Source organism: Vanacampus margaritifer, chromosome 1, assembly GCF_051991255.1.
Source record: "Vanacampus margaritifer isolate UIUO_Vmar chromosome 1, RoL_Vmar_1.0, whole genome shotgun sequence".
NCBI classification, from domain to species: Eukaryota; Metazoa; Chordata; class Actinopteri; order Syngnathiformes; family Syngnathidae; genus Vanacampus; species Vanacampus margaritifer.
Window position 1 is genome coordinate 5,390,322 of NC_135432.1, and position 24,338 is coordinate 5,414,659.

The window sequence follows — 24,338 nt, forward strand, 5'->3', positions numbered from 1 at the left end:
TCAAGCTCATACTATTCCAATGAATAAGAAATGATAAGAATGAATAAGAAAATACCTTAAATGTTTCTATTTTTCAAAGGTGAGGAAAGAGGAGACGATTATGTCCTGATGCAAACAGACGAGCAACACCAGGACCCCCAAAACCTGAAGATTCAGAGACAAAAGAGAGACGCCTGGTGGAAGAGGAAACATGCAGCCACAGTGGACTCGTTTGCATATAGAATAGTAAGACATGATACTCACTTATCTGCCTGCGTATGTATGTCTGTAGAAATGTCGACTTGTAATATTTATTACCTTAGTACGGGGTGTTAAACTTAGTCCAACGTTTGACTTGTCCTCAGTGTGTTGGTTACAAAACGTGAAACTACATAAATCAGGGATAGGCAATTGAATGAATGGCCCCTTGATTCAATTCAATCAGTAAAAGGCAAAATCCCAATAAATAAATAAATATATATATATAAATGAATAAATCCCCCTCAAAATTATTATTAAAAAAGATTATTACTTTTTATTTTTACACACCCAATTAATCAAAACGTGAAACTACACAAATCAGGGACTGAATGAATGGCCCCTTGATGAATTAAATCAATAAAAGGCAAAATCCCAATAAATAAATAAATAAATAAATACCCCTCAAAATTCTTATTAAAAAGGATTATTATTTTTTATTTTTACACACCCAATTAATCCTTATAAAAAAATAAAATCAGTGTTTTCAGTGAGTTAATTTTTGTGGAGAAAAAAATGCACAAAATGGGTTATTATTGCACTTTAAGTTGTTAAGTAATTTTGTGATGTCCTTGAATGGTAATTTATGCAAGAAAGCCCTTTGCATTGGAAAAACCCGACACATATGTTGTTATATTGTTGTTTGCTAATTGTTGCAAACCTTTTGTCGTTGAATAGCAGATCTTTTATGCATGCATTGAAAAATTTACTATCTAAAAATAAATATATGTATTTTGCACTTATGAATGTAATTTGTCCATATAGTGGCATTCTTGTCATACATCTGGTGGTTAGGTTAAGTGTGTGGCCCTCCAGTAGCACTGATGAAAAATTGTGGCAATTACAAGGACGTCATATCAAAAAAAGTCGTCCCCAAAAAAGTTAAAAATAATTTCGTGTGTTGTGCTTGAGATGTAAATTGGTCATGGGCAAAAAAAAAAAGGAAAAAAAGAAGGGGAGGGGGCATTTAATGGGCTGCTGAAGAGCTATTTGGTGTTTTCAAAATGAGAATAACTTTTGTACGACTGCAATTACCCATTTTACCCATTTTAATTTACCCATTTTTTGTTGTTGTTGTTTTACTATTTACAATTTCATGTGCGGGACAAAAAAAATTGAATGTCCGCCATCTCTGGAATGACACATTCTTTTTGTGTTTGGTGGTGTGCGTTGTGACCGGACGTGACGGTTGAGAAACACTGCTTTGTTGATAGGCAGGTTTAGGGCGACCCCTGGCGGGATGGAGGATAAACAAAAAAGGAGACGAGGCGAGCAGCACATTAATTGCTCTACTGAAGGAGTTTCATGCTGAGAAGAGGCAACTCATGGATCAAGGGAAAGAGGAGGAGGAGGAAGATGATGATGATGATGATGACGACGACGACGATGATGATGACGATGATGATGATGATGATGATGATGAGGAAGAGGAGGAGGAAGAGGTTCAAACTTATTAAAATAAGTTGTTTTTGATTTTACTTATGCACATTACTGACTTGCTTGTCTCAAGGAAGAGGAAGGGGAAGAAGAAGGGAATGAGGAAGAGGAGGAGGAGGAGGAGGAAGAAGAGGCCACTGAAGCTCCTGGCAGTCATATTGAAACAAAGAGCATCTCACCAGAGTCTCCCGTGGGTCAGTGTCAGACTGACATGAGTGAAGTCAGCTGCAGGGATGTCGGCATGACTCACCTGCCAATCATCCGCAACTCGGGGGCCACTAAGCTGGATGTGGGAGGTGTGTCGCTTTCAATTATCAATACATCATTGGACCTGTCTTATACGTGCCAATGCTGCTTCTTTCACTAGCTTTTCTTTCGTTTTTATGAATGAATTATGCGCCCCCACCCTTTCACCCCCTTGCCTGCAGCATTACGACAAAATGTTCTTTTGACAGACATAACTCGACACGAGAAATTATTCAGCCATTGCACACTGTCAAAAGCACAACTTTTTTGTGTGGCTAAAACAGTAATTTAAGGCCCTGTCCATACGAAAGCCAGTTTCAATGTATCCTCACAAGTTTCTTACCGTTTAGGCAGTTCGTCTATACGACGGCGCGGTTTCGAAGCTTGAAACCGATCACGTTTGAAACCTGGCTCTAGAGTGGTAAGATTTCAAAACGCGCCCCGTACGCGTCAGTCTGGACACCATATGCAGGATACGTCTCCGGTGATGACGTAATGGTCGCAGATTGATGACGTATGCGCCAATTCTCGAACCGTCAATCTGTCAACAACAAAGGTCGGAGAGCCGCGCCGTAATCGTTGTGCGCTGCATCCTTAGCTTGCTTATACTTTTGCATCAAAATATTTTGCTTCTTTATTCCCACGTTTAACAAGCGGTGTTGTACTTGAATCACCCGCCATTGTCACTTCTCCTGTGTTCGTCTTTTTCATATTGTTTCGATACATTCAAAGCCATGTTTGTTCTGTAGATTGCAATTAAGTTGGGGGGGGGAGTGTTTTTCTTCTTTTGCTGATTCTTCTTCTACGCTTTCTGTTAACTCCCTGTGGCTGCGCTACAGCGCCACTCCAGACTTGGCATATACATTACAGCCGTTAAACGTCCTCAGCGTCTTCTTTTGGACACGCGCAAGTCTTGAAATGCTTCTGTGTGTTTGAGATTTGTTTGAGGAACGAAGCCGTCTCTGCTTCCGTGTGAAATTGAAATTTTGAGTTCACCCATTTTTTTTTATTATTTTTTTTTTATACAGTTTACCTGTAAAAGAGTAACAGGCACTATTGTTTCTATTCCGTAGACATAATAGCCATGTGTCCCAATACTTTTGCCTGCATAATGCAACGACCTCCGTATCACACAAGCTCACTGTCCTGCATCTTTATCTCCCCAAGAGAACAACATCAGAGTCCTTCCTCCAGACATTTTCTCCGGCGTGCCAAAGTTGGAATCCCTGGACCTGAGCAAAAACCAACTGGATGATGATTCATTCAGCCGAAACCCGCTGTCTGTGAGTAGCCTTGTACCTACACGTCTTTCCAGTTACTCAAAATAGTGCACCCACCCACAAAAAAATGTCTATGTACCTCGTGGCTAAAACGTCATACTGTGAAGATCATGTGAAGAAATGATGTCTTGGCCGAGCAGTTGCAGTCAAATTGATGCCCTTGAAAGCCTCGGGATCGAAACTGTCGATTCCAAACCAGACCAACCGCAACTTTGTGATAACATCGGCATGCACAGCATTCTGATGAAGTTATTTCCGCATAGGAGCGGCATCTTGTTCCATATAAGTAAGTTTTCAATGTATTTCATGGATGTCAAATTCAAAAAGGCCCTTGCATCTCATTAAAATCAAAGGCCAGTCTTAATCCTGGATGATTACAATAATTTGAGAGTGAGTGCTGGGAATCACATTAACTCATCCTTTCTAAGAATAACCGTTGGTCCAACCTCAAATTGACCACAGGCCAAACGCACACAAAGATCCTGACCACACTCGAGCGGCCGACCAATCATTACACACCGCCACCAGAGCGCTTTTCCGCCATTGGCTGCGCCGACTTGTCGGAAAACAGCTGCAGCCAATGACGTGGAGGAAAGGGAATTATTTTTAGGGGATTTTTTCCCCCCCTCGCCCCCGCTCACATCCCAGTAATGACAGAGGACTGATGGATTGGCTCAAGGGACACTGCAATGGATCCAGTCCACAGCTTTTAGATGACACGCATCAACCGCGGCGGCTTTCGCTCAATGCCACATTGATAGGCTGTACCAAAAATACAACATGATAGATGATACAGAAGACTTGCGCGGACTTATTTGGCGTTCTTTCACTTGCTTCGTTTCTCTCAACTCTGTAATTCCATTTTCAGGATGAAAATGACAAGCATCTATTTTGTTCTTTGGCCGTTTCACGGCTCTTTTTGATGTGTGCTCTTTAGAACTTGACCTCTCTGAGGAAGCTGAACTTAGATGGCAACCAGCTCACCGCCATCCCCACGCTGCCGCCGGCTCTGGAAGAACTGAGCGTGAGCAACAACAAGCTACACAGCCTCTCCCCTCATTGTTTCGCAGGTAGACGTTGTCCCACATTAAACAAGCGTCAATATGCAAATTCTAGTAAACATGGGTTTTCTGCCTTTAGGGTTGACGAACCTTTTGAGCCTGGAGCTGGAAGGCAACATTTTGCATGAGGGTGGGGTGTCACCTCAAGCATTCAAACCTCTCAAGGGGCTTCGTCACCTTAAACTGGAGAATAACAGATTCCGTTCTCTCCCACGCGGTCTTCCCCGCACTCTGCAGGTGCAAACTTTTTTCTTTTTTTTTTAAAAAATAAAGTTGTTTTTTTTTTCCCAGGAGAGCTCAGTATTGTTCATTCGATTTGACATCATCATTGCTCTCCTTTTTTTAAAAAAACAAATAAATTAAAAAAATTTAATAAATGTTTTTTTATTATTATTATTATTATTTTTAAATATATATACATATATATACATATACACACATATATATATATATATTTTTTTTTGTATGTGGGTGAGTATGTGTATGTGCGTGTGTGTGTGTGCGTGCATGCGTGCGAGTGTGTGTGTATTAATCAGTTCACCTAAAGCCCATTAAAAAAAATCCCATACTAATAATATAATATAATAATAAATTGCCAAATGCAGAAACATCAATGTAAGTTATCACGATGTAGTGGCTCTCGCTAACAGACAGAATTAAGTAACCAGAATTTGGTTAAAAAATTCCGTATACGTAGACCATGTTTCTATAAATTTTGATATTTGGTTTTTATTTGAGGCAGATATTTTTTCCATTAAAATGTGATTTATGAGGAGGTTAGACCATTGGTCGATATTCAGAGTTTGTTTATTTTTCCAGTTAACAAGAATTGTTTTTTTAGCGATAGTAAGGGCTACAAGTGTAGATTGAAATTGTTTATGTGGTAAATCAGTTGTTGTTAGGTCACCTAGCAAACACAAGTTTGGAGATAAAGGTATCCTACAGTCCAAAATAGCGGAAAGTTTTTCTAAGACTTTAGTCCAGAAATACATAACCGGAGTACATAACCATAAAGCATGAACATAAGTGTCTGTAGTGTTTTGTAAGCATTGGAGACAAATGTCGGAGTCTGAGAGTCCCATTTTCTTCATCATATATTGAGTAATGTATGTTCTGTGAATAATTTTATATTGGATAAGTTGTAAATTTGTGTGTTTTGTCATTTTAAATGCGTTTTCACAAACTTGAATCCTGAATTAAAAACAAAGTTCAATCACCACCACAGTTATAATTTTAATTTTTAATTTCATTTTGATTTTTGTTTTTCAAATTCAGTCAGTTTTAATGAGCTTTTCATTCGTTTTTCTTTGTTTGCTTCACTTTAGTTTTTTAGCTTTAGTTTTATTTTTAAATAAATGTGCTTTACACAAGGAAAGACAACACCTATAAACATCAACACAGTAGTTAACGACATTCAGAGCAAACACAAAACAAAAGTTGTTTACAAAATTTAATAAAACAACATACGTTGACTGATAAAACATTAGATAGCAAACTTTAAAAACATTTAGTGTAAGAAAGTAAAAAAAAAAAAACATGATTTAAAAATGTTTAAAAGACCTTAATCTAAGGTATGTGAAAAAAAAAGCAAATTTTTTAACCTGGATTTAAAAGCATTTACACTCAAGGCTGACTTCGCTTCTGTTGGCATCTTATTCCATTTGTGTGCAGCATAACAGCTAAATGCAGCTTCACCATGTTTACTTCGAACTCTGGGTTCCACGAGTTGGCCCAAGTCTGTAGATCTCAGAGCCCTGCTGGGTTTGTATTCAATCAGCATTTCTTGAATATTTTCAGGACCCAAACCATTCAGGGATTTATAGACCAGTAGCAGAATTTTTGAAATCTAATCTACAGCTGACTGGGAGTCAGGACCGGAGTGATATGTTCTGATCGCTAGATAGATAGATAGATAGATAGATAGATAGATATTGTTTACAGATATGTTTTTCTTATTTAATTCATTCAGTGAATTTTAAGTGTGTTTTATTTTCTTCTATGTGCCCCCACTAGTCTTAACACAGCATTTTGATTCATATTTTTGCATTTGTGGAACATGAATTAAGCAGCATAATCATGTTTTTATCCATCTCAGGCGGTGACCATTTAAAAAAAAATTCAGTTAACAAGTGGCAAAATGGCTGCCCCCTAATATAGATAAAAACAGTCGTATTTTGCTGCTTAAATCATCTGCTGCAAACACAATATTAATCAGAATGTCATGTTTAGACCAGTGGGACCGCATAAAACATATTGGCAAGAATTTTTTTGACTTGACTTCCCCTTCAACTAACCTTGACGACCCCAAATTGATAAAGAAATGCACCATTATTCCTATGTGCACTTTTCTTTTTTTGAAACAGACTTTAGAAATGGATGAAAATCTGATCGAGGAGGTGACGGAGGAAGCACTGAGGGGCTGCAGTCATTTGAAAACGTTGGACCTGAGTCATAACCTCCTGCGTGAGGGCGGACTGCCCCAACATGTCTGGAGCAGCCTTCGGTAGGTCCAACCAATCACGTCCATCCACAAACATTGTTTCCCAACGTTTAACGAGTCATCATGGCAAATAGTTGATCGCAGAAAAAGCTCATGCGTGCAAACAAAATTATACTCTGTACTGTAGTGTATATACTTAAATAATGGTGGTGAAATAATGATTTTTTTATTTAGTGGAAAAGCATGTAATGGTCCTGTTTGTCACAATACGTCATTGGATTAAATAGATGAAGTGATTTTTTTTTTCCACCCCCGGTAAATCACTGATTCACTGCCATTGACGGCTATTGACGTCAAAAATTCTAAAAAAAAACTATTTCTATTAGTTTAACATTTTTTCCACTTTTGTTAACAAGAGTATGAAAACCCAGATTTTTTTTAATTGTACATTTAGAACAGATATAAAATTTATGATTAATCGTGAGTTAACTATTGAAGTCATGCGATTAATTAAAATTAAAAAAATGTAGGCGATTGACTTTTTTTTTTTTTTCACAGGAGAGCTCAGTATTGTTCATTCGATTTGACATCATCATTGCTCTCCTTTTTTTTTTAAAAAAAAAATCCAACAAATCAATTAAAAAAATTTAATAAATGTTTTTTTTTTTTTTTTTTTTAAATACATATACATATATATATATATACACATATACACACATATATATATATATATATATATATATATATATATATATATATATATATACATATATATATATATATACCCTTTTTTTTGTATGTGGGTGAGTATGTGTATGTGCGTGTGTGTGTGTGTGTGCGTGCGTGCGAGCGTGTGTGTATTCATCAGTTCACCTAAAGCCCATTAAAAAAAAAATCCCATACTAATAATATAATATAATAATAAATTGCCAGATGCAGAAACATCAATGTAAGTTATCACGATGTAGTGGCTCTCGCTAACAGACAGAATTAAGTAACCGGAATTAGGTTAAAAAATTCTATATACGTAGACCATGTTTCTATAAATTTTGATATTTGGTTTTTATTTGAGGCAGATTTTTTTTTTTCCATTAAAATGTGATTTATGAGGAGGTTAGACCATTGGTCGATATTCAGAGTTTGTTTATTTTTCCAGTTAACAAGAATTGTTTTTTTAGCGATAGTAAGGGCTACAAGTGTAGATTGAAATTGTTTATGTGGTAAGTCAGTATGTGGCGATTGACATTTTTAATCGTAATTAATTGCATGACTTCAATAATTAAGTCACGATTGATCACAAATTTTATATCTGTTCTAAATGTACAATATTTTTTTCTAGGTTTTCATACTCTAGTTAACAAAAGTGGAAAAAGTGTTAAACTAATAGAAATAGTTAAAATGAATATTTGACGTCTATATCCGTCAATGGCAGTGAATGAGTTAAGGGATTTTGTGTAACTTTCCACGGCACACCTGATGATATCTCACAGTGGTTGGAATCACTAATCTACACATATGGCGTTTTCATACAACACACTGCAGTTCCCGTGTCAGGCACAAGGGGGTAGGCAGGTGCCTCTTGGAAATGTGATGATTATATTGGCTGCGTTTTGATTTATGGTAATGCTGATCGTGGTCTAAACTTGTGGCAGATAAACTCCCATCCAAAGAAACATTCACTGACAGATCATTTGCTAATCTCGACATCGGTGCCAATACATCAGGCTATGATGCATTCGTACACACGTGCACGCTCACGCACACACACACAATAAAATACCAGTACAAATTAGAGCTTACGGTTGCTCCTTTCAAATTCCCATCATCAGTGTCAGTCATTATAAATTATGTTCTTATGTTCTTTTTTCGCTTACACACGGTCACAGATTCTCAGGCCGAAAACGACCATGTGTACGACGGAGATGAGCAGCCGTGTGTGTGTGAGCGAGGGCAATTGCGTGTCTCAATGTGTTTGTGTGTGTGCATAAATATAGTTAATTCCTGTGGGTTTTTCCATTGCTCCCTGGGATTCTTCTGAACCACAGTGGGAGCTTCTGGGAGAGCCGAGGAAAAGCAAAACTGTGGACAAAAAAAAAGAGAAGACAGTCAAGTACTTGAGAGGCAGTAGATATTGTGAAAAGTTGCAAAAAGAAACACATATGGGATATTCAATAACAATGACAGAGGCTGCAGCTTTAACAGATACTTACAGGATATTGTTATCTTTACTTAGCATAAAAACAAACAAACCGCTTTTATTTTTTATTTATTTATTTAAATTTTTAAGTATATGTTTATTGAACAACGTTTAGGGTTCGTAAAATATTGGAGTAAAAAAAAAAAAATCTTATTCAATAGACATCTTTGTTTTACAAATCTAACAAAAAGTTCAGGGATCTTCCAGGGGCATGTCTTCAAAAGTTAAATAAATACTTAAGTAAATAGCTCCCGATTGTTTGCTACTGAAGTATTACATTTTTTACTTATCTTAGTTTTAATTTTCTAACAAAGAGAGGTGGTGCAGAGAGTTCCCAGGGTCAAAAGCATCTATGAAAATTAATATAATTAGTTCCAATTTTTTTAATGGATCTATTATCCGCCGTATGATTCTTCAAAATGGCCGATGCCGATATTCATTAAAATGCTGAATGTCTGCGCTGATAATTGGTCTAGAGAGCTTATGGAACATGTAGAAAGCACTAAAACTTAAAATAGATTAAACAAATAGATTTACAGGAATAGCGTCATACGCTTAATATGAACTGTGAATAGCACTGTGGCACAAACATGTCCCGGAGGCAACAAACAAAATGGCAAACTTCTTCACGTACACGAGACATTAATCCAAAACTAATTCCCTAGTGACCCCTAGTGGTTGGAGGAAACCTCTACAAAGCCTGGTGGCTGGAATATTTCCCACCCGGTTATCACAGTGCTTTCCATGCTGCAACAACGAGGCACTCTCAAGCTAGTGATGGCAAAATGAAGCTTCATGAAGCACTTGTGATTTTTTTTTAAGTCCCCTAGATGGTGCTCTTGGTTTAAATATAAAGGCTAGTGCAATGGAAATGTATTAAATTTCCACTGCATCTTCCAACCAAGAGCACCATCTAGAGGACTTAAAAAAAATCACAAGTGCTTCATGAAGCTTCATTTTGCCATCACGATCTCAAGCTATTTTATTATTATTATTATTTTACATTGAGTGGCACATTGCTATAAACATTCTTGACAATGAATTCCAGAAATCCATTACATTTAAAATAAGGGCAGCAGCATTTTAAAAATCTACCGTGTAAAGAGAGAGTAATTAAACGCTTCACTGTTGCGCCCGATTGCAGGGTTGAGTAATTCTTCCAAAAAGTACTTCCGTATGGTCTCGTTGAAATCATGAACGTGTGTGAAAGTACTGCTCCAAAATGTTGGTGCGCTTTTGCCACTAATGGTAGTGAACATTACCTTTGCCAAAGGCGCTGACTGACACACCCAAATGCCATGCCAGACAGATCCTGGCTTCTGGACTTGTTAACGAGAACTGTCTGGATGAGTCTTTTTTACTCGTTTCTTCCCAAAACAGGTCCAAATTTCGGTTTGCGTGACCGCAATTAACTTTTCTAACAAATGCACAAATAAATGATGATCCAATCCAGACGCCTTTGAGCTCAGAATCGTAGACGAAACATTTTCACAGTTTACCCTCTGTGTGTTTTCATGATTCTGTACACGCGTCAGGCGCCGTGTTTTGGGTTTGGACTGGAGTACCTGGAATTGAGTGTTACTGTCTTGTGTTGATGCCTGCCCTGCGTGTCTGCTGGTTGTGTCATTATTGTCTCCATCTCCTCTCGTCAGCTTTGCGCCTCCCGTGTCAGCCAATCAGCCGCTTCTTTTCCCGGGCGTCTTCTGCAACTGTCTCTTGTCCTTTCATTAGCCTGTGTGCGTTTAGTTTCCGATGTTGGTTCACTCTTGCTTGTTCCTTAGCTTGACTTATGTGGTTCTTTGTGTTCCTATCTTGGAAAATCTCAAGTGACTTGCCTTGTGTGGGCTTTTTAGAAATTTTTTTGTTTTTTTGTTGATGTTTTTGACATCTTGCTGCTCCATCAACCTGTGACCATGACAACATGTGTGTTACAGTATGTGACCAGAAAATGCAGTAGCAGATAGCACTATTGCATTTAGTGTGCCACGAGGCCCCTGGTCCTTAACTCATTCAAACCCCAAAACGTGTAAACACGTTTTTTAATACTTTGTCCTTCACTCCCCCCAAAAACTTATTTCCACGTTTTTGTTTGTTTTGTTTTTTAAATGCAAGAGCATACAGAAGGCTTTGGTGCAGCTTCTGAAATGAAGAGGTGGCTTAAAGCAATTGCAAAAAACGACCAGCAGGTGGCAGCAGAGTATAAGAGATCAGCCAGGACCATGTTGCAACAAGCTCCTTTTCCCCAGTGTTTTCAACAGATTTGTGAATAATGGTGAAACTTAGCTATATTCTAATGCTAATTTCTGCATAACAGAAACAGGTACAAATATATTTTTTCCCCCAATGAAAGACGAGACTCTAATCTTTCTTTTGATAGGTTCCATGTTTTTGTAGCAATAGAACACAATATTCTGTGGGCCTTGCAAAATAAGTCAAAATCCAGTAAAACAGCCGGGAGCGAAGGGGGTTGCTTCAGTGAAAATGGCTGTGATTGACTGAGTTAAACCAAGTCCAGTCTACTCCCAAATGCTTGATTGTTTTTTTTCCCACAGGAGACTTGAAGTCTTGGACCTGTCTCACAACCAGCTGACGTCAATGGCCATGATTCTTCCACGCCGTCTGCTCAAACTGAACCTCCGACATAACAACATCAGCCACATCCCCGCTAACATCTTTCGCCACCTACGGCCTGGCCTGCAATCGCTTGGTCTTTCCCACAATGCTTTGCGGGACGAGGGTATCGAGCGGGGCTCTTTTGTCGGAACTTTCCGCTCGCTTGTTGAGCTTCTGTTGGACGACAACCATCTGGGCGAGGTCCCTCGTTGGGTTCGACAGTTTAAGAATCTGCAAGTCCTGCGGCTGGACAGTAACTATATCAGGTGGGATTGCAATTATTATTATTATTATTATTATTATTTTATTGTAATCTGCTATGATAAACAGTTTGACAAACTTGGACTTGTTTTGTCTTAGACAAAGGCATTCCAACAGTTCTGTTGGGACAATTCAAATTCTTTATTTTCTATGGGTTTGACAAGATTATTATAATTAGCGGAATAATTTAAACTAAGTTAATGGAATTTTTTATTTTTTATTTTTATTTTTTATTTTTATTTTTTTAAAGAGGAAACTGAAACCAAATCTTATTTTTACAAAACTATCTAAAACTAACTAATTATAGCAGAAATGTCCTTCATTTTTCTTTTTTTTTGCTTCATTCCTTTTTTTTTTTAACTCATTCACTGCCATGAACGGCTATAGACGTAAAAAAATTTGAACGATTTCCTAGTTAAATTTTTCGAGTATGAAAACCTAGAATTGTTTTATTAGTACATTTAGATATAAAATGTGTGATTAATCGGGAGTTAACTAGTGAAGTCATGTGATTAATTACAATTAAAAAAATTTAATCGCATGACACCCCTAATTTTTAATAATCTCTTTTAAGTTTTTTTTAAATCGAGTCAGGCGACATTTTTTTTTAATAGTAATTAATCGCACGACTTAAATAGTTAACTCACATCTAGGTTCAAATCTAGGTTTTCATACTCTTGTTAACAAAAGTGGAAAAAATGTTAAACTAATAGAAATAGTTTTTTTTAGAATTTTTGACGTCAATAGCCGTCAATGGCAGTGAATCAGTGATTTACCGGGGGTGGAAAAAAAAAATCACTTCATCTATTTCACTAGATTTTTTTTTAATTGTACATTTAGAACAGATATAAAATTTATGATTAATCGTGAGTTAACTATTGAAGTCATGCGATTAATTAAAATTAAAAAAATGTAGGCGATTGACATTTTTAATCGTAATTAATTGCATGACTTCATGAGTTAACTCACAATTAATCACAAATTTTATATCTGTTCTAAATGTACAATATTTTTTTCTAGGTTTTCATACTCTTGTTAACAAAGTGGAAAATCTTGTTAGAAATAGTTACAATGAATTTTTGTCATCTATAGCCGTCAATGGCAGTGAATGAGTTAATTAAGCAAGCAACAAAAACTTCATCTATTTAATGAAACTAAAACTAATCAAAATTAAACTAAAATGACACAATTTTGAATAAACAGAAACTAATTGAAAGAAAACAAACCTGCTCCAAAAACCCTAATTAAAACTAGCAAAAAAAAAAAAGTCAAATCAAAATAAAAACTACCTATAATGAAAAACGCAAAACTATTATAACGATTGTTGCATGTTGTGTTTGCAGGCTGGTGAGGCGGTGGGAAGTGTGTCGTCCCCAAAATTCTGGCTCCACCTTGGTTTCAGTCCACTTAGAAAATAACCTGTTGGTGCCAGACAAGATTCCCTCAAATGCCTTCACTTGCCTCACAGATGCTGAAGGACTTGTTATCTATCCGCAACGAGGGGATTTTCCCGAAATCTAGACGTCAACATGACTTCACCAGATTTGCGTATCAAACCACAGCAAAAGTTAAACATGCTAAGACTGAACAATTTCCAGCAACATGGACTCTGCTCAAGACAACACGCTCCAAAAATACACTGAATGTGCTAGCACTGAAAATGCTGATATTTTGCAATTGGTAATGTTGACATATTTTCAAAGAATGTTAATGTGTATTCTTTTTTTCTGACGGTATGATAACCTTGAGCAAAATTAGTACGGTATTAAAATGACAGCTCTTAAATGACCTTTTTTCCCCCCCTGAAATATTGTGGGTAAATAAAAACAGCCCCCCCCCCCCCAATGAACACAACTTATTTTATTTTTAAGCAAAATATAGAAATTTGGTACAGAAGAAATACGTATCATGTTAAGTTTAAATAAATGTTGACAGTCTCCTGTTTTAATTCATCTTAAATCACAGTTTCCACTCACTGGTGAGCTATTTTTTACAACAGTCCTGTGGACTATTCATGGTGTCCTTGGGACTAACTAGTACCCGCTGGGACCATTAAAAAGAAGAAATAAAAGGCAATGCACATTTAATCAACAGAGCAAAAAAAAAGCATCCATGATTGCACATCTTTTGTTTTGCCCCCCCCAATGTGTAACTACTCTCTTTGCTCACTGAGAAGGAGAAGGAAAAAAAGTTAATTGGAGGCAATCAACTTCAAAGAGGCGGCTGGTTTCCTCAATACTGCAAGTAGCCAATCATATCATTCCCTGCTTCAAAGTCCCCTCAAAAAAGAAAAAGAAGAAAAGAACAGAACTCATTACCTGAGACAGCCAGTATTAGCGGTTATTTAAATTAAACCATGACTTTCTAAAAGCACAATAAGTTGTTAAACTGGGTAATTGGTCCATGCATATTTACAGTACACCATCATACAGGAAAGCCAAAATTAACAATTTATTTAGTAATTTACCTTCACTACCTTTGATAAACTTTAAAATCCAACCTCTTCCTTCATTAAATTCCTTTTTACAGAATTGAATGTGTTTTCATTTGTATTTTTCAAATATTAGTCTTGAGGGGCTTGTTGGGCAGCATTTTTTTTTTGGTATGAGAAAGTATTATGTTTTAGTCAGCAACACCATTGCTCTATTCCCTCCTTTTACTTACTGCCTTTTGTCTCATTGCAACTTCAGAATGGTTGTCATTTCGGCAGAGTTGAATCTGTGTGATGTGAGTGTAAGCTTGGCCTCTAATTGTTTGACTTTTTCTCATTCGGGTTTGTGGATTTGTGGTTTGTGGATTTGTGTTGGATGTGTTCCTGTTTCAGGGGTGCCAAACTCATATTAGCTCAGGGGCCGCATGGAGGAAAATATATTACCGTGGGCCGGATTGGTAAAATAATAGTATATAACCTAAAAACAATTGCCGTTAATTATACACAGATTTTATCTCTGTTTGTGGGCCAGCCACAAACTGTGTCATCAGATTGTTCCAAAAATGGAACGCGGCAACACTTTGCCTGTATGCGTTCTGGACGTGTTTAATCTATCTGTTTTGCATATATATTGTTCCCAGAATGCATTGTGTGGCGCAGTTAATTAAGTTATAAGGACGTTAATCTTTGTCGTATGCATTTTTATTATCAGTTATTGAATTTGTGTTATATTTAACACATCTATGTCAGTCTATGACCATAACTCTAAATTGTGTGTAAAATAATGACATCCAGTACGAGTTGCATTGTTCATCTGAGAACTGCTTATGAAATTTGAATTTATATGTTTTGATTGTAGCCGGCTGATTAATTGGTGCGACATTACAATATTTTTTTTTTACTTTACAAAATAGTCTGGCGGGCCGGATTAAACCCCTTTGCGGGCCTGATCCGGCCCGCGGGCGGTATGTTTGACATCCTGGGTTAGATGATGTTCCTGTCGCTCTGTGTCTTGTGACTTGTCTTATGAGTCTCACCTGTTTCTCATCCAAATCGTCCTCCTCTGTGATTGGTCTTTTGTTCTTCGATCCTCTGCTTTTGTTCAATCTTGTCGGTTGATTGCCATCCGTGTGTGTGTGTGTGTGTGCTTGCTCCTCGTAATATTTCGCTCCCGTACTCCTCGAGTTGTCATTTTTGCCAATAAATCTCATTTCGAGACTGCCTGCCTGTGCCGCTGTCTACTTTTCTGCATGTGACTCTTCAATGTTGACATAGCGCTAATATACTGTAATTGGGAGTTACCGTAAGAGCAAGTTGGGTGAAAGCCCAAGAGGAAAAGTTATTTTGACATTCTTGTTGTATTTACTCGACCGCTAGATGGCTGGATGGACCTATTTACTCATTACTGGCAGTGCAATAAAATCACATGCATTGGTTGACATTGTAATTAGTTGGTATACGGTCAATCCAACAAATACTTCATGTGGTCAGAAGCAGCGCTACAAATCAGCTTTGTAGTTGTCTCTTCAACGTGACCTTCTGCACATCTCCTCAAAGATCATTCAAAAGTAGGATTAAGACTATAAAAATGAAATAACAATGGAAGGTAAGGAATAATTTAGAAAGGCACTAAAAACTAGAAACATTTCTGCGGAAATTTTGAATGGGACTGCTGACTCTTGCAAGGTGGAAAGACGCATGTAGTACTTGTAGCAATAGTAGTAGTAGTAGGACTTTTAGTAGTAGCAAGTACTTGTAGTCGTAGTAGTAGTAGTAGTACTTGTAGTTGTAGTAGTATTAGTAGTACTTGTAGTTGTAGTAATTTTAGTAGTAGTCAAGTGGCCAAGATGGCCGCCGACCCAGGTGGGTGAGGGGGAGAGAGTCCTTGGCGTACCTAATCTATTGGCCAAGATGGCCGCCGCCCTGGGCGAGCGGAGTGGCGAGAATCCTGTGCGTACCTAATCAATTGGCCAAGATGGCCAGCCGTACATAATGGCAAATGGAAAGGCAGCTGGTCCTTATGACATACCTGTTAGGAGCCGTGGAGCTTTAGACCAGGTTTTTAAATGGAATTCTGGAGGGCGAGAACGTGCCCGAGGAATATAAACAAAGTGTGCTGGGATCAATGAAGTTATGGGGAAGGGGAGTGGAAGCAAGACTCAGGACAGAATTATTTGTGAACAACAGCATGGAGCTGATCCCGGATACAAGCGGCCGAAAGGAGTTTCCTCCGCAGGGTAGCCGGGCTCTCCCTTAGAGATAGGGTGAGAAGCTCGGTCATCCGGGAGGGACTCAGCGTCGACCGCTACTCCTCCACGTTGAGAGGAACCAGTTGAGGTGGCTCGGGCATCTGGTTCGGATGCCTCCTGGACGCCTCCCTGGGGAGGTGTTCCGGGCATGTCCTACCGGCGGGAGGCCCCGGGGACGACCCAGGACACACTGGAGAGACTACGTCTTTCGGCTGGCCTGGGAGCACCTTGGGTTCCCGTCGGAGGAGCTGGGCGAAGTGGCTGGGGAGAGGGAAGTCTGGGCTTCCCTGCTAAAGATGCTGCCCCCGCGACCCGACCCCCGGATAAGCGGAATTGAAGACGGAACGGAACGGAACAGCATGGCTTCATGTCAAGGAAGGAAGTACTGCAGATGCATTATTTGTGTTGTCATGGAAAAGTACATAGAAGGTCAGAAGTAGCTAAACTGTGACTTTGTCAATCTCAAGAACAAGAGAAGAACTGCAGTAGTGCATAAGAAAGCCTGTGGCTAGAGAGAAGTGTGTTGGAGTAGTGCAAGAGCAGTGAGTTGTGCTGTTGAGGAGTTTAAGATGGTGGGAGTGCACCAGGGATCAGCTCTAAACCCCTTCCTCTTTGCAATAGCAATGGATAGGCGGACAGATGAGGAGACTGGGCTCCTCGTGGACGTTTGCAGATGATTGTGATCTGCAGTGAAATCAGGGAGCAGGCGAGGAACATAGAAAGGTTGCGGAATGCACTGGAATGGAAAGGAATGAAGATGAGCAAAGGGAAGAGACAGAATATGCGTGAATGAGAGTACTGGAGGAAGAGTGATGCCACAGGGAGAAGAGATAGCGAGGATGGAACACTTTAGTCAAAAGTCCAGAGCGATAATGAAAGTGGTAAGGAGGGGAAGAAACCGATCCAAGCAGTTTGGAACGGGTGGAGGAAAGTGTCAGGGGTGTTATGTAATAAAATATTTTCTGCTAGGATGAAGGGGAAAGCTTATAAGACGTGATGAGGCCAACCATGATGTACGGATTAGAGACTGGAAGCACTGAAGAAACGACAGGAAGCAGAGCTGGAGGTGGCGGAAATGAAGATGTTGAGATTTTCTTTAGGAGTCACCAGGATGGATAGCATTAGAAATGAGCTCTTCAGAAGGACAGCCAAGGTTAGATGTTTTTGGGGGGGAAAGTTTGCGTAAAAGATTAAGAATAATACGCTGTCTTTCCTCTCTTTTCTTTGGTCCTTCCTCGGGTCTCCTGACGGCCTCACGACTCTGGCTGGAAGTGTTCGGTTTAGGTGAACGGTATGGGATTGTTTTTATAGGTTTTAGGTGAACTAATGAATACACACGCACACACACGTACATGCACATACACGTACTCACCCACATACCCCAAAATTTTTTTTATAAAAAATTATTTACATTTTTAAAAAAAGAGAGAGCAATGATGATGACATGTCAAATCAGTAAAATTACCGAATGAACAATACTGAGCTCTCCAGAAAAAAAAAAGAAAAAGAATAATACAATGTGGCAACCCCTACTGTGACAAGCCGAAAGGAAAAGAACTGAAGAAGACTATAAATGCAAGCTTTCAGCAAATTGTACTGTAAATGCAAGCAATTCATTCTTCTAAATTAGAGACGGCCTCCTGCCGATCCTTAGAAGCAGAATCAACTTTGGAAGAAAATGCTACAGAGCTGCTTTTGTGCCATTTACATTTATACGCTTTCTGTAATCACACGTTAGATTTCTCGTTTTCAGTCTTGCGCATGTGGTGCAGCTTCCATTCTCCATAATTGTACAGTCGTTTTGCCAACAGTATATTACTGTCGAAGGAATTGCTCAGTCATTGCGCTTTCAAGCAGAGGCGAGCCGCTTCACAAAAAAGGACGAGAACGCAAATTAGCACTCGTTGCCATCTCCCCTGCGATTCCGTTCTGATCTTAAATCCGCCAACCTCCCTGTTCGCCACTTGTCACATTTGGGTATTTTCAAAATCTGACAGGCTTGCCTCTCCGGTGCCATCCATCATCGTGTGTGACAAGTGCACATAAGCCCACATCCCATCCAACAGATGTTTAATATATCATCGCCAACCCGACTCTAATAAGTTAGCAGGAGATCAGCATGCTGCTTTTCGTCTCAGATGCCGTACATGTTTAGCTTCATGTGTTTGTTAGAAAAGAAAGCTCAAAAGGCAGATGAATAATTCTGCCCTCTCTATATGTCTTCAGAATTAACCAATCTCTTTCAACCTCATGTTAAATTGACATCCTCGTCAGGCTTTCCTTTCCACCTGTTTTCGTCAGTCCGGACCTGAGTGTCTACCAATCAGCTCCCTCCTGCCGCATGTATCTTGTTCAGGTGTGCCTCGTTGTCTGGTCACTTTGCTTATATTCAGGCCCCGTCCATACGAAAGCCAGTTTCAATGTATCCTCACAAGTTTCTTACCGTTTAGGCCGTTTGTCCTTACGATGGTGCGGTTTCGGAGCTCGAAACAGATCACTTTTGAAACCGGGATTTCAAAATGCGCCCCGTACAGGTTCGTCTTGACACCATATGCAGGACACTCCTCCAGCGATGACGTAATGGTCGCAGTTTGATGACGACGCATTGTCGCAGATTGATGACGACGCATTGTCGCAGATTGATGACGTACGCGCCAATTCTCGCGTGACTACGCGCGAACCGTCAGACCGTAAACAACAATGGCGGATAGCCGTGTCGTAGTCGTTTTGCACAGCCTCCTTAGCTTGCTTATGCTTTTGCGGCAAAATATTTTGCTTCTTTAATCCTACGTTCAACAAGCGGCGTTGTTCTTGAATCACCCGCCATTGTCACTTCTCCTCTGTTTGCCTTTTTCATCCATCCATCCATCCATTTTCTTAACCACTTAGTCCTCACAAGGGTCGCGGGGGGCGCTGGAGCTTATCCCAGCTGGCTTCGGGCAGTAGGCGGGGTACACCCTGAACTGGTTTGCAAGGGTTCGTCTTCTTCGCTGATTCTTCTTCTACGCTTTCCGTTAACTCCCTGTGGCTGCGCAACAGCGCCACTCCAGACTTGGCATATACATTACAGCCGTTAAACGTCCTCAGCGTCTTCTTTTGGACACACGCAAGTCTTGAAATGCTTCTGTGTGTGCGAGATTTGTTTGAGGAATGAAGCCGGCTTTGCTTCCGTGTGGACGGGGCCTCAGTTCCCTGCTTTCTTTTGGTCTGTTCTCTGTTGCTGCGGTTATGAGTCATGTTAGTCCTTGTCGTGTTATGTCTCACTTTGTCTTGAGTTTATTCCCTGTTGCTTTGAACATTGTTTTTGGACTTGTAGTATTTTAATTCTTCTTCTCTTGACTGTTCATTTGCCTCTAGTTTTTGTAAATAGGACTATATTTTTTTTAAGCTTAGTCTTGCTTTGCCTCCCTTCATTCCTTCGTTTTAGTCCACTTTTTGTCCCCACCACCCAAATCCTCAATCTTGACCCACACCTCGTCTGAAGAAACACAACAACAACAACAACAACAACACTACGTGCAGCTAAGATTCTGGCTAGCAGATGACATGGATAGCAATGTTTTTCTTTTTTTAAATGCAATTTTTATCATCACTTAAAGGGACTCTTCTGGGGCCTCATCTATAAAACTGCGAGTGAAAACTTGCGCACAAAAGTACATACAAATGAAACCCAAAACTCACAGAAAAAAATGGAGATTTATAAAACCATGCATTGACGCACATCTGCACGCAATTTCCCTTTATAAATGCCACACGATCACAACCGGTGTGCGCAGCTGATTCCACACCGTTGACCCGCCCTAAGTCTGCAATATTAGCTAATGCAAATGTATCTCATTAATAGATTTGCATATTCATAAGCAGCACGTGTCGGCGATCAACAAATCAAAACAATGGACGGTCAGGGAAAGCAAGAAAGAAGGCTAACTTCACCATGATGTACATTGAATTTTTCGTGTGAATCGGGGGCCTGAGGCTTACGATGCTTACGATCAAAATGAACAAACAAACTTAACAGACAAATGGACGCAGCAATTAATTCTGTTCTCGCAGAATAACTCACCGTTTCCTTGTTGAATTTGAACAGCGAAAGTCGCTTCATGCATTTTTATCTGGTAAAGATATTGGTGCTTTCTCCCCCCGCCAACACGAGACTGAAGACGACATTTTCATCCGTTGTGTTGATTGGTCAAAACAAACGTGCAAAGATGCCGCATCGTCCAATCAGCTCGAAGCATCATACAGCAAGTCCCTCCTTTCCCGAACAGGTCTGTCGAATTAAGTCCCAGATTGATAATGGAGTGAATCACAATTATCAATCTGACTTGCGAGGTTAAACCCACGATACCTGCATGGAAGTCTGGCAAGTCAATCACTACAACAGGAATATTCAATGATCAACATTTTATGTTCATCAGAATGTAGTAGTAGTTGATGCTATAAATTACCAGGGTACTTTAGAATGCAAGATATTATTTTTCCTGTCCCTTTCTTGTGTCATTCCTGGCACATTCAACTGGTAAACATTACACATAATTTGGCCAGGGAATTAATAATTTGGGGCTTGACTTTATACGACTATCCAATTAAGAGCAAACAAGTGGGTGCACTAATACACGGAGACCCAGAAGAGAGAGAGAGGAAAAAAATAGTTTAATTTGGATGCCGAGCCCTCCAGCTCCAGACTAACACCATAATCAACAAAACCACAGTGAGAGAGCGGACAGAGAGGGATTTAAAAGAAGTACAAGAGAAAAACACAGCAAGTGTCTGAATCTACACAATGAGAGCCAGAGGAAGTTGAAAAACAAAAAGAATGTTATCTGCAAAGGATTTGATCCAAACTCCATCCCTGCCAATCCCCCATCATACTGCTGTCGCACCAGGCTGGCCTGCAACAATGGAGAAGGGACAGGAAGTCACTGTTGAACTAGATAGTGAGGCTAAATAATACGACGTGACATTGAAAAGAACAGGACGGTGGCGCTCGGGGCCAATGTGTAGCTGGATGAAAAATGTTTGTGTGGCTGCTTGTTGGACGAGGTGGGAAAAGCTCCCAGATGGTGCGGCTCGCCTAAATGCCTCATTCTGGGTGCTGGCGAGCCAGAGAAGAAATCAGAGAGCCATTGGATGAGAATATTCATCCTGCCAGAACAAAATCAAATAGAAATCATTGAGAAGACATAATGCCAGTTAATTATCGCTGTCCAACAAAAATATATTTGAGCCATCTTCTTAATGGAGCCTGGAGGTAACAACATGTCCTCTCTATGGTTTACAATACTGTTACACAACCATGTATTGGCAATTTAGAATAGGTAAAGCTATGATTTTTTTTTATTTTTTCATCTTGAATTTGTATTTAGTTTGGCTTAAGAAAAGACTTCATAGAGTCACAAACAAAGCACTTACTGTAAATACGCTCACCAGCCACAATATTAGGTACACATGAATCTAATCAGTTCAATTACAATTGAATCTCAATATGTCACTATACAAAACGTAACACAAAAAATAGCAGGATACGATTAATTTTATTGGAAAGTCTACAAATGTTTTGCCAGACCGTTGTTACGTCACAATCAAGGTTTCAGCTTTTTTGAAATGCTTTTTTTTTTTTTTTTTCAAGAACTAGTCCCAATCTGCCAAACCGCTGCTTGTTGTGAAGTGAGTTGACTTAACTTCAATTGGCCGGATTGCTCGTATCTCACAAAACTTGTAAGTCCAGTAGGTTGTATCTCAAGGCACCATTGTATTTTTTTCCATTTTTAGTTAGTACCTTATTAATATACATGAGAATATGTAAAAACCCATCCACATTTGATGTGGTACAACTCCTCACGTCTATTTTTCTAATGGCAGATTCGCAACCAGGGCAAGTGGGCATAATAATAAAAATGGGCAATGATAATACCCCGTAAACCTTGTGCTTGTGGATTGAGCTCGTTTTGTCACTTGCAGCCAGCAATCCGCATGCCGTTGGCTGTCACAGAGCTCAATTTGATGCTACTTACCAATGCTTGGGTGTCAAAAATCTAACACCGAGAAGACATCCAATCATCAATGTTGTCCTTTCTCGTTGGAAAGAAAACTAACTATAAAACTACGTTTTTTTTTTCTTTTCTTTCTACTGCAGGAATCAAAGCAAACGCGGTACTGCACTTCTCCTCTTCCTCCTCCCTCATCCCAAAAAAGGGGAGAAAGGAGGCTGTCTTGTTGACTTTATGGGCTGGAAGCCCTGCTTGGGCTCACAGTGGCACACGGTGGTGGAGGAGCAGAGGCTGGATGTCAGGGGACCACAGAGAAATACTGTCATAATCCCTGAATGTGATGAACATATAAATAATAATCTGCAGGATAATCTGACGCACAGAGGGAGGCAACACTGTTCCACCAACTCTTGGAATTTGGAATTAATATCAGATTTTTATTCAAAAGGTAGGGGATGTTTTTTTATTCTTCTTTTTTTTATGCCATGTAACATAATCCTTTAATTGTAACTTTGCATTTGGCATACCTCTATGGTTTATAGAGAGATTTGGAAAGCTTGGGTAACATTATTTGTTTTCTTGTCATCATTGAGAAACAATCAGGTTTAAAGTTTTAAGTGCACGGCGCAATTCCTACAATGCAACAAATTGCTGATTGTTTTTAAATGCAAAGATTATATTCAGTGTTATTTATTTATTTACTGTCACTCTAAATGATTGCACTGTAATAATTAACGTCACTTGTCGGGTGCTGATAAAAATCAGTACATATGACTTCAATCTTTATTCCACATTTACACTAGATGGCGCAATCTGTTCGTAAAGCGAAAATAGTGACGGTTGGAACGCACTCATTCCCGACTGTGTTTTAAAACTGGCAAAACGTTTTCTCTCGTCAGACTCTACATACGTCTGTTGATGTTGTGTTCAGGTGTCGCGTGAAAGGAGAAAAAAAAAAAAAAAGAGACTCCGTCTCCCCCGGTGGCCCCATTCGGTCATATAGCCATGACATCACGCCCCGCGCATGAGCCACTCATGCCATTGAGTCACCTTAACTGTGCAAAGACAGAGCAAACAGTGTGGCGGCACTGGTCAGACACTGTCAATGAAACGTGTCTGTTTCCTGTCTCTTTACTTTCCCCGCTTATTAGTCAGTCTGGCTTTCCCCACCCAAAATTCACCTGCGTCTCCCAGCATCCATCTCAATTTTTAATCTGTAATCTACTCATAACTGCCAGTGCTCAAAAAGTACTTTCAATTGGAATCATCTCACAGGCCGTTCTGGCGCTTTTGTATGATGCAGCTTTGCTCCCTGCAGTTTGCCACCACATGCAAGCTTGGTTGCTTCAGAGGAGCTGCCAAAAGGCGTCCTTTTTTTTTTAGGGGCAGCAGTCACCAAATTACAGCCGCCGGGGCACTTTGCTCCACCCGGAGCCTGCTGCAGGACCCGCCTAGCTCTGAATTGGACTTGAGCGAATAGAGGAGAATGGAAGAAATAGGCCTTCGTTAGTCCCACATTAGGGAAAGTTATGTTTTCAAGCAGCAAAGTAGATAATAGCAAGACACACAAAAAAAACTTTAAAAAAAAAACTTATATGTATCTTACGTAGATGTGCATGTGAACAATAAGCAACAGCAGCACTTTCCAGCCCAACCGTTTGTGCGTGTTCGCCTGCATGGGCAAAAACGGAGAGGTCAGCGAATCCAACCCCTTTCAAGAAGGGGTTTCATAATCCCCCCCCCCCCCCCCCCCCCCTCCCGACTAAAACACCTTGTCAGTGTGCGTGCAAGTGTCGGTGAGTTTGGCCCGCAGGCGCATACTTGCGAGTTTTAGCTTTGTGTTGTTCTAGCTTTATTGGATTGCATTTTATATTGGATTTCTGTTCAGAATAACAC

General features: G+C 39.6%; 1 protein-coding gene across 6 annotated transcripts in view; it reads left to right on the forward strand.

Annotated features, from left to right (window-relative positions):
* bgnb (biglycan b) overlaps positions 1–24,338 on the forward strand; it is a 45,670-nt gene that overhangs the window by 1,755 nt on the left and 19,577 nt on the right. For 4 of the 6 annotated variants that reach the window (XM_077547690.1, XM_077547682.1, XM_077547700.1 and 1 more), the window contains 9 exons: positions 80–225; positions 1,452–1,679; positions 1,748–1,970; positions 3,088–3,203; positions 4,138–4,270; positions 4,341–4,498; positions 6,625–6,764; positions 11,451–11,777; positions 13,116–13,709. The exons of 1 other annotated variant lie outside the window; for it this stretch is intronic. In XM_077547690.1, the coding sequence (XP_077403816.1) occupies positions 80–225; positions 1,452–1,679; positions 1,748–1,970; positions 3,088–3,203; positions 4,138–4,270; positions 4,341–4,498; positions 6,625–6,764; positions 11,451–11,777; positions 13,116–13,293 (1,649 nt within the window). In that variant the 3' untranslated portion in view covers positions 13,294–13,709. Of the gene's footprint in view, positions 1–79; positions 226–1,451; positions 1,680–1,747; positions 1,971–3,087; positions 3,204–4,137; positions 4,271–4,340; positions 4,499–6,624; positions 6,765–11,450; positions 11,778–13,115; positions 13,710–22,588; positions 22,891–24,338 lie in introns of those variants that run through there. One more of the 6 variants, XM_077547719.1, reaches the window with a different exon arrangement.